The 10,226-nt window shown below is 58.6% G+C and overlaps 3 protein-coding genes across 6 annotated transcripts in view; 1 reads left to right on the top strand and 2 right to left on the bottom strand.

Moving 5' to 3' along the window:
• The window catches only part of ERCC1 (excision repair cross-complementation group 1), a 15,040-nt gene extending 13,439 nt beyond the window's left edge, over nucleotides 1–1,601 (top strand). For all 4 annotated transcript variants that reach the window (XM_012653438.1, XM_012653439.1, XM_012653440.1 and 1 more), the window contains exons 8-10: nucleotides 825–896; nucleotides 1,107–1,175; nucleotides 1,495–1,601. In XM_012653438.1, the coding sequence (XP_012508892.1) occupies nucleotides 825–896; nucleotides 1,107–1,175; nucleotides 1,495–1,548 (195 nt within the window). In that variant the 3' untranslated portion in view covers nucleotides 1,549–1,601. The remainder of the gene's footprint in view (nucleotides 1–824; nucleotides 897–1,106; nucleotides 1,176–1,494) is intronic.
• A 63-nt stretch (nucleotides 1,602–1,664) lies between these two features.
• LOC105817677 (DNA-directed RNA polymerase I subunit RPA34-like) lies at nucleotides 1,665–3,767 on the bottom strand. Its single transcript, XM_012653437.1, has 3 exons — nucleotides 3,733–3,767; nucleotides 3,228–3,369; nucleotides 1,665–3,060 (listed from the first exon to the last, which is right to left on the bottom strand). The coding sequence occupies exons 1-3, from the start codon at nucleotides 3,752–3,754 to the stop codon at nucleotides 1,680–1,682; spliced, it is 1,545 nt and encodes a 514-aa protein (XP_012508891.1). The 5' UTR covers nucleotides 3,755–3,767; the 3' UTR covers nucleotides 1,665–1,679.
• A 6,354-nt stretch (nucleotides 3,768–10,121) lies between these two features.
• CD3EAP (CD3e molecule, epsilon associated protein) overlaps nucleotides 10,122–10,226 on the bottom strand; it is a 1,928-nt gene continuing 1,823 nt past the window's right edge. The window contains exon 4 of the mRNA XM_012653242.1: nucleotides 10,122–10,140. Coding sequence (XP_012508696.1) covers nucleotides 10,122–10,140 — 19 coding nt within the window. The remainder of the gene's footprint in view (nucleotides 10,141–10,226) is intronic.

The raw sequence follows: 10,226 nt of genomic DNA, 5'->3' as shown, positions 1-10,226 counted from the left end.
TGGCCTCAAGCAATCCTCCTGCCTCCACCTCCCAAAGAGCACTTGCCCATTCTGTTCCCTCTGCCTGATTACCTGCCTAGTTCCATCCTTCACTTCTCAGCTCTGATACCACCTCCTCCAGGAAACCCTCCCTGATCACCAGGCCAAGCTAACGTCCCCACTAGGCTCCTACAGTCCTGCGGGCTCCCCATTCCATCCCAGACCCATCTGGGTCATCACTGTCTGGAACTGACTTGTCCCCCCACTGGACTGGGAGCCCCAGGAGGGTAGGGCTGCAGCTGTCCTGGTGCCTGGTGTGTCTCCAACACCACCTAGCACTTGGTGGGCACTCAAAGAGTGTTTGCTAAATGGATTGTCAAATCTGGGTTCCAACGATAGCATAATGGCGAGGGACCTGCCAGAGGAACATAGCCTGGGCAACGCAGCAAGACCCCCGTCTGTACAAAGAAATAGAAAAATTAGGCAGGCGTCGTGGCATGCGCCCATAGTCCCAGCTACTCTGGAGGCTGCAGTGGGAGAATCGCTTCAGCCCAGGAGTGTGAGGTTGCAGTGAACTATGATGATGCCACTGCACTCTAGCCTGGGTGACAGGACAAGACCCTATCTCAAAAAAAAAAAAAAAAAAGGCATTTATCTTATCACATGACCAGCACCCTCTTGGCTAGTTGGGGATCACTGTGAGATGAATTTTTAAAAAAAGCATTTATTGAGTGCCTCCTGCATGTGAGGCAGTCTGGCGACACAGCAGTGACACAGCCCTGCCCTCATGGGCTGTCTTGCTGTCCTTTCCTCCGCTGACACACTCCTGCCTCCTCCCCTTGCAGGTGACGGAATGTCTGACCACCGTGAAGTCAGTCAACAAGACGGACAGTCAGACCCTCCTGGCTACTTTTGGAGTAAGGAAATCCCTGCCCCCCGGGGCATTTCTACCCACTTCTAGGAAGCCCCTCGCCCCTTTCCTTCCATCTCCCTGCCCACCACTTGGCCCCTTCCTGCCTTCTCATAGGCCTCCAACCGCCCCCCCCGGAATATCTTAGGCCCCGCATCAGCTAGGGCGGGGTAGGCTTTTATGGTCACCTCCCTGAGCCCTCACTTCTGTTCCTCAGTCTCTGGAACAGCTCATAGCTGCATCGAGGGAAGATCTGGCCTTGTGCCCCGGCCTGGGCCCTCAGAAGGTAAGAGCTCTGGGAGTGAACTCGAGGGGTCAGGGGTTGGAGGGAGCCCCAAAGGAACAGGACGTGAGATCCCAACGTTTTAAGGTTTGGAAGGCTCACAGTGCCTCTCTTACGAATGGGGAGACTGAGGTATAAGAGCGTAGGGACCAGTCCAACGTCACACACTCAGTTTGGGATCAAATCCAGATGGGGCTACTTCTCTCCTGGCCCCCAGACCCACCTCCAAGCTGGGAGAAAAAGAAGCAAGAACCCACTCTAGATATACCAGACAAATGGCTCTTTTAATAATAGCTTTCTCATCTTTCTCTCCCACAACTAGGCCCGGAGGCTGTTTGATGTCCTGCATGAGCCCTTCTTGAAAGTGCCCCAGTGACCCAAGGACACCCCTGGTGTAATAATAAAGCATTTTTCCGGTCCAGGCTCCTGCTGGGTGTGCTGGTGCAGCCGCCGGGGAGGGGTCCCCACCTTCACCTTTTATTAGTGCCTCAGTTTCCCCAGGGAACACTACACAGGATCCTGCTGCAGCTTCTTTTTCCGCTTCTTCTCCCGCCCTTCTGCAGGAGCCACCTCCCCAGGCTGTAGGTTCAGCAGGGGCTCTGGCATGTCCTCTGGGGACGCCGTCTCCGGCACCCCGCTTTCCTGACTCCGCTTCTTCCTCTTCTTGGCGGATCCGGGAGCTGCCTGGGCCTCAGGCTCACCCTCGCCCCGCAGCTCGGGCTCCACCGTATCCCTTGGTGGGTCCGTCATCTCAGTCCTTGGCTCTGTCATTTGGTGACCTTTCTCTTTCTTCTTCTTCCTCTTGGCGGATGCTGGATCTGCCTGAGGCACAAGGTCACCTGGCATCTCAGGTTCTGCCACCTCTGTCCCTGGCTCCGTCACCGCATTTTGTCTCTTTTCTTTCTTCCTCTTCTTGGCGGGAGCCAGAGCCGCCTCCACCGGAGGCTCAGCGTCGTCTGGCAGTTCGGGCTCCATCATGTCCCCGGGGAGCTCCCGAGGTCTCACCTCTGGCTGCACAGCCTCAGTCCCTGGCTCTGTCATTGTGTTCTGCGACTTTTCTTTTTTCCTTTTCTTCGCGGGAGGCAGTGAGATGGCTTCCTCCTGCGGCTCCGCCTTCACCTGCAGCTGAGACTCAGCTCTCATCCCTTCCCCTGGCTCCATCTCTTTTGTCTCCTTTGTCCTCTTTCTCTTCTTGGTGGGGGACAGGACTGTCTCTTCCAGAGGTTCGGTTTTAACGGGTTTGAGCTCCACTGTCTTTTCATCTGGCTCAGATGTTTCTGCCCCTTTGTGCTTCTTCTTCTTGGTGGCGGACGGGAGCTGCACTCCCAGAGCCTCGAGCGTCTCAGCTGTGGGCTCCGTCGCCGCAAGCTCTGTCACCTCTGGTTCTTTCAGCTGCTGCTTTTTCTTCTTCTTCTCCACATCTGTTTCTGGGGACCCCAAAGCTTTGTCCACCTCCAGGGCCCCGTGCCCATTCACTGCCTCCCGAGTGACCGAAGCCTCTGGCATCTGCATCTTCTTTTTTCTCTTCCCCGAAGTGGGTGACTTCTGTGCCAGGGCTGACCCAGGCCCTGTGACCGGTAGGTTGCCTCCAAAGGCACAGAACCGAGGCTTCAGGCCAGGGGGGATCTGTGGTGGGGGACTTGCTGCAATGGGCTGGAGAAGGGTCCCGGACAACGATTGTTGTGGACCCTCAATGATCCTGAGGCAGCCCTGGGGGGCCGGGACACAGGTGAGTCCACCTCCCGCCTCCACTGAGGGGGCCAGCAGGGTTGTTTCTCCAGTCTGGGGGCTGCTGCTGCTGCTGAGGACCCGATAGCGGTGCCGCTTGCCTGCCAACTTGCCTTTCACAATCTGGGAGCGAGACAGAGGCACGCGCCGCCCATTGAGGCTGAGGGGAGAAAGCGGGAGGGCAGAAGCTGAGAGCCTTTTGGTGGAACGGGAGAAAGGAGGTCAAAAGCGCATTTTGGCGTTCCTCGGAAATGCCCCACTAAATTTCCCTCAAGCTCAGCCTCTCGGGTGGGGAGCATTCCCAGGGAACAGTATGGGACCACTCACCACTCCGGGGCAAAGTCTGCAGGGGCCTGGATAAGCCACACCTCCGTATCTGGGTCTGTCAGGGCCTCCAAGGAGAAACGAGGGGACTCTGAGGCTGGGGGCGTCGCGGTAAAGTTGGGGGGACAAGAGAACCGAGCGGCACCTGCGGGAGAAGGGGGAAAGCGGGGGTCTATGACACTTCCCTGCCGGTCCAATCCTCCAGGGCGCCTATCGCTCCATTGGTCCCAACCTCGTGAGATCTCCAAAGCCCTCTCCTGGTCTCTCCTCTCTGCCCGCCTGTTGGGGCGTCCCCATCTCCACCGCACTAACCCCTGGGGGCGCCTTTCTACCGGGAGTCCCCGGCAAGATACCCTCTCTCCGCCGATCTCTGGTTCCCCGCACTGGGAGATACGCTCTCTCCGCAAATACGGTCTCCAGGGCCGCTTCCTTTTCCGCCCAAACTCCCGGGACGCCCTTTCCCCTGCCACCAGCTCACCGTCCGCACCCCGTCGATCCGCCCGCTCACCGTTGGACTGGGCCCCCTCCATCCCGGGATCCACGTCGCGCGCAAACCCAGCAGCCGGGGTTCCTTGGCCGCCGCTGAAGACCACGTGGACCCAAAGGGGTGGGGCCTCATCCGGGAGCGCCCAAGGGGCCAGGAGCGCGGGGGACACCGCTCGGCGGCTGTTCGTTCTTCGGGTAGAACTGGGGGAAATTTCCATTGTGCAGAACACACAACAGAGAAGACGTCTTCTCCTTAAAATCTGCTCCGGGATCAGGCGATTCTCTCTTTTGTTGGAGCCAGAGCCTCGCCGGTCCCGGCAGGTCTCCCCCACAGTCTCTAGGACATGGTTTGTTCCAACACCGCCTTAAAGGGGCAGCTGCCCCGATAGGCCCTAACTCTTAAAGAGACAGGAAGGTCGATTGGTCTGACGTTCTTAAAGAGACAGGTAAGAATCCTGGACAGTAGGGCTGTGCTTTCAGTGTTGCAATCCCTTCTGGGGAGGCCCAGATGCCTTGGAAGTTGAGAACTTGAGTGGGAGAGGTGGAAAAAAGGAGGAATGGGGGTAATCCCTCCCCAGGGCGTGAAGTAGCAGCCAGGGGCGGGGCTTCTGGACTCCGAGGGAGCGGGAAACACAGGGGGAGGAGCCTGAGGATCCAGGGGCGGAGCCTCGAACCCAGAGAGAGACACGCGTGGGGCGGTGCGGGCTAAGGGGCGGCGAGCACAGATTAAGTGAGACTTGTAGATGCCTTCGAGGGTTTACTCTAGTGCGTGGGAAACGTTCCTGATGGCTTTGAGGAAGGCAGAGGGGGTAGAAGGCCTCATCGGCAGCCCCTCCCTGCCCCAGGGCGCGTGTAAACAGCGGCACGTGGACGCAGATTTGGGAGACGCGCCCGTTTCTTCCCACCGGGACCGCACCGCGAGGGGCGGCAGTTGGAGCCGCGGGACGGCGGCTAGACGGGGTGACCCGACCGCATTCCTGGCCGGTGTGTCAGCGCCGCTGCCCGCCCCCTCTGCTGAGATTTCGGATCCGACTCCAGAATTGGGGCACCCACCTTTTCCCCAGGAGGGAGAGGCTTTCTAGAGCAGAGGGAGGGTCAAAGGGCAGGGGAAACATTTCCTCCGCCCGGGAACTCCAGACTGTTCCCCGCGCGTGGGCGAGAGACACCCGGGTGCCGCCCCTGCGGGCTCCAGGACTACAATTCCCAGAGGACCCGAGGCGGGGAGGTGCCAGAGATCGGTCGCGGATGCTGCTGGAGATTGTAGTCCAGCCTCCAACTTCGGGCTCTGTTGCTGAGAATCCAGTAAAGATCCAACCCCACCCCCTTCCCCCCCTTTTTACTCAGGGGGACACTGATGCTTAGACACCCGAGGGGATATTGATTCAGCAAGGCTCTCTTGTCGCCTTAGGAGCTGGGTATGTGACTTTCCCCCGGCCTCCAATCTTCTACCCCGAAAGGGGAAACTGAGCCTGAAGGGGTGGGGCAAGAGCTCAGAAGTCCGTGTCTTGCAGCCACAGCGCGGTAGGCGTCTCTGCTTTTCTGTATCTCCCTGGCCTGGCCAGGTCGCTTGCAGCTTCTGGGCCTTGCCCTTCCTGTCTGTGAAATGGACTCCTGGTAAATCCGAAGGGGAACATCTCGGGCTGCGTCCTGGCCCTCTGGGACTACAAGTCCCAAGGTGCTCGAGGCGACCTCGGCTCCCCCTCCTCTCCGGGACCCGCCTCCCTCCAGCCCGAGTCACGTCGTCTAACCTGTTCCCGGCGCCTGCCCCGCCCCGTCCTCCGCTCCCCGCAGCCGGAGCTGGAGCTGGAGGAAGCCCCCTGGTGCCTGGATCTGCCCCGGATCCGTGAGTTACACCCCCGTGGGGTCCCGAGGCCCTTGAAGAGCCCGACAGTCGCGTTCCTGGGAGGACTGGGAGGGGACTTGAACGCCGGTTCCAGGGCGGAATTTAGGGTGCAGACGCCTGCGTCCCTGGAAGGAAAGAGCTCGGATGCCTGATTTACTGGGTGGAAGGAAAGGGGGCTCGGATGCCAGAGTTCTTGGAACGGAGGGCTTGGACGCCTTGGTCCGGGGGACACGTTGTAGCTGGGATTCCTGAGTCCCTGGAACTGGGGGCTCTGGGAAGCCTGAATCATTGGGTAGTATTTGGGTCTTGGATCCTTGAGTCCTGGACAGAAGCGGGAGGCTGAGACTGCTGGGGCTCAGGAATGGCGACCACCCCTACGGCCCTGCAGCTGCCTTCTCGACTGAACCTCTAGGTCTCTGAGCAGAATTAGGGGTGGGGCAGGGATACTGGAGGCTGAGCCCCTGAAATGGAGCGGGACAAGTACCCAGGGTCCCTCCGGAGGCTGTGCCCCGGCTCTCCCCCAACTTTGCGGCTCTGGGATGGGGGCAGGGAAAGAGAGAAAACCGGGGCAGCTCTCCAACCTCCTCTGTGCCGCTGAGCGAACCCCAACATGTCATTAACCGGGGCGTCAGACCTGCCTAACCAGAGAAGGGACATCCGCCCCAGGGCGCCCCCTGGCGGAGGCGGGACCTCCTATTGCCCCATGGCGGTGCGAAATACATGGGGTTTGGGGAGGTCGTTCTAGAACCCAGGGCAGAAGTCCAGAACGCGGAGTTGGATTCTGGGAGACTTGCACGGTCGGCCAAGTACGCATTACACAGAGAGGAAGGGTAAACTGAGGCCGAGAGATCACACAGGCAGGAGAGTTGGGGGTCAGGATTTGGCCTCCGCCTTCCTACGTAGCTCTCTGGGGGGACGGGATTCCATCCACTCCCACCAGATTTTCTGACTCACCTTCTCCCTCCCAGGGCTCCTTGCCCTGACCCTGAGGTGAGAAATGTCACCTCCACTGTCATCGGTTTGGCCTGAGGTACTGTGGGAGATAAGGGAGGTTTAGAGGCTAATTCTGGAGGTGTCTGTCCTTGAGGCTGGGGGAGGGCAGGGCCTGGCTCCTCCCTCCGCCTATCTGCCCCTTCCCCCCACCCCCATGTGTCATCGGGAGGATTAAAAACAGAATGGGGGAGGCAGGGGCATCTGATGAGAGAGGGGTGTTTGCTAATGTCTGGGCTTGAAGGGCATTTGGCGATAGCCTGAAATGAAATTAAAAATAATAACCGAGATTGCGACGACAGGGCTCATGGCGCGGCAGGTAGAGAGGAGAGTTCTCACTGTCTGGAGAGGTCTCAGGCGACTGCCCAGAGGTCTCACATCGAATGAGATTTGCTGAACCCAGGGAAGGACTTCTCCCTACTAGTGGGGAAACTGGGGCTGGAGAGTGGACACTCCACACCCTGGGCTTTTGCCAGCTTCTGTCTGGAATCTTCCAGAGTTCTCCCAGCCCCTGTCTGTCCCTAAGTCACTGAGGACTGGCCAGAGCTCCGCAATGTACCGGGAGAATTTAAGGCTCTGAGATCCCAGGGCTCAGGAAGTTGAGACACAGGACATCAAAGCTCAGGGCTTTTAGAATCTCGGAAAGGGTGGAAACGGGCCCTTTTGGGGGGAAAATTACTTTAAGTTTTGAGCCCTCACTTTGCACCAGGTCCTGTTTTGTCTTAATGAACAGCCAAGGAAGGCTGGGACTTAAGAATCCTGTGTACGTGAGCTTTATTTCGTGCACTGCATTGTTCTGAACACTGCACGTAAATTACGTTGCTCAATCCTCACACCCCTTTGAGGTGAAGGTGTTAATTCCCCCTTATACACATGCGGAAACTGGGACGCGGAGTAGCTAAATAACTAGCCCAAGGTAGAGGATTCGACAGGGGAAGGCACTAGCCCATTTCACGTGCGTCCACAGAGGAGGAAACCAAGTCCCAGAGAGGGTGGAGCGTCCCCTAGCCTCAGTCTGTCCCGACAGGGCTGCAGGATGTCAACCTGGGTGTTCCCAGCCCAGCCTGGCGCTCTGACCCGGCTCCTGCTGAGGATGACTCCTCCAGGAAGCCTGCGGCGTCCTTAACCCCAAAGAACGTGGCTGGGGTGCAGAGGCGGCCAGGGAAGGCGAGCTCGGGTGGAGCGGGGAGAGGAGCCCAGGGCAGGTTTACCGGGAGTGGAGGGGAGCCCGAGGGAGGGGGAGCCGGGATTGGAGGGGAGCCCAGGGGAGAGGACCCGGGGGTGGAGGGCAAGGGCAGAGGCCTGGGAACACAGACACCTCCCGCGCCACCCCCGTGCCCCGCCCTCGCACCCCGCCCGGCCCCGCTCCCCTGCCGCGGGAGGTGCGGCACCTGCCCGGGCCCGCCACGCATTCCCCGGGCCTGAGCTCAGGCGCTGTCCGCCAGCCCGGGTGGGGTCGGGCCGTGACCTGGGCGCCCCCTGGCGGCCCTGACACCCCCCTACCACCCGCACCAGACCCCGGGACACCCACACCCAGGGCTGGCATTTCCTTAGAGCCAGAGGATGTCAGCGTGGAATCTGGGAATCATGAAATCCCCAAGAACCGCTTACTGCCGGAATGCTGGCACTGCAGGCTGCATAGACTCGTTCATTTTTATACTTTAACAGACATTTGCAAAGTGTTTCCTGTGTATCTCAGATTCTGAAAGCCCCAAGTTTCATCCCTGCCGTCTCGTCTCTACTTTCCCAGACCTCAGTTCTCAGAGCCCTGAATTCCTCCTGCACCTTTTGACCAGGTGGATCTTCACAATAGTCCTGTGAGCTGAACTATTATTTATACCCATTTTACAGATCAGGAAACTGAGGCACTCTTATCAGGGTGGTGCTGCCAGATTTAAACCCTTGGAGTGGGCCTTCTTACTTGTGCTTTTATACCATCCGTCTAAACGTCCAGGACAGTGTAATCCTGGGACAGATACAACCTGATTCAGGAAGGCAGAATTCTGGGCTAGCCAAGTTGGAGAATTCTAGAATGTTCCAAAGATAGAAGCTCCGACTCAGAACTTTCCAACACTTGACTCTCCAGCTGAGGGGTTTAGACTGTAGAACTTTAATTACAGTCTCAAGGTCCTTATAGTAGCAGAATCTAGGGCTCAGAGATTGAAGGGGCCTCTTGGAATAGCTGATTTGCCTTCTCCTTTCACCGCTGGGGAAACTGAGGCCCAAGGAGTGGAGGAGACTCATCGACCAAGGTCACACACTCCCAGCACCCAAATGAGCCACCAGTCTCAACAAGTTCTGTTCCCTCTACTTCCCAGACAGAGGCTGGTACCAGCATGCCCCAGCCCGCCCCCACCGCCCACACCTGTGCCTCCAAAGCTAAGCGGTTGGCGCAACAGGGAGGTGGCAGAGCTGGCGGGCGTGGTGGCTACCATGGGGTTGGGGATAGTGCTGGCTTGACTGGTTTCTGGTAGCCTAGTTCCCTCCCCCTGGGCCTGGTGACCACAGCTGCCCATCCGCCCCTGGCCACCTCCCTGTTCCTCCTGCTAACAATGGCTTAGTGTGAGCCAGGCCCCCACTGGATGGGGACTCTGTGGAGAGGAAGCTGAGCAGTCACTGCCCTCTGGGATCCCTGCCATCTGGTGGAGATGACCCAGAGTAACAAGTTAGATCCGGGTGCGAAACCCAGTACTCCCAACTTCTTGGAGGATGACCTTGAACAAATGTTTCTGAGCTGTGCTCTCTCACCTGCTAGCGTGGCTTTGACCATCGAATGAAGCATCGAGTGCACAGCACTTGGCACAATTCTAGAAGGCGGTGGCCCCTCCATTAGTGGTTGTTGTTTTTATTACATTACACCCCAAGCAACAGGCATGGATGGGTTCTGGCACTCCACAATTACTATTTTTAAAAAATATCCCCAGCCTCTAGCTCAGGGCCTCCTGGTCCCTAGAAGGTCTCCAGTAATTGATAGACATTATTTCATCCTCTGTCGACTGGTACATAGTAGGTGATCGATAGATAATTGTTGAGGGAATGATTCAAGTCTTGTTAGGGTGGAGACAAAGAAATGGACAAGGAGTCACGTAAAGACAGTGAGTTGTCTGGAGCCTTCTAGAACCGGTTGGGACTTCTAGGTGGCGTATGGACTGGGCTTTGAAGGAGTTGGTATTTCCCAGCTGGGGAGGTAGAAGGAACAGAGTAAAGGCACTGTCCTGCTCCTAGCTGCCCAACGTTCCCTGAGGGCGGGGTCTACACGGGCTGGGTCTTAGACGGCTCCCTCCCCACCCTGCAGGCGCCCGCTCCAGCTGGCACCATGGACAGCGAGGCGTTTCAGAATGCGCGGGACCTTTTGGACCTGAACTTCCAGTGTGAGCTGGGGTAGGGGGCGGGGCCGGTGGGCGGGGCCCTCGGGCAGGTGGGCAGAGGCCGGGCCCCTGCCAGGAGCCCAGGTCCTTACCGTCACTCCCGCCCGCCCAGCGCTGGCCATGAAGCACATGGAGCACATGAAGCAGATGGAGCTGGACACGGCGGCAGCCAAGGTGGACGAACTGACCAAGCAGCTGGAGTCGCTGTGGTCAGACTCGCCGGCACCTCCTGGCCCACAGGCCGGAGCCCCTTCTAGGGTGAGCCTGGCTCCTACCCGGGCCTCCAAAGCCAGCTTTGCTCCACACCTCAGGCCA

Source organism: Propithecus coquereli, unplaced genomic scaffold (assembly GCF_000956105.1).
Source record: "Propithecus coquereli isolate 6110/MARCELLA unplaced genomic scaffold, Pcoq_1.0 Scaffold42, whole genome shotgun sequence".
Lineage (NCBI taxonomy): Eukaryota > Metazoa > Chordata > Mammalia > Primates > Indriidae > Propithecus > Propithecus coquereli.
The sequence above is the reverse complement of the archived record's forward strand: the minus strand, read 5'-3'. Positions and strand labels throughout refer to the sequence as shown.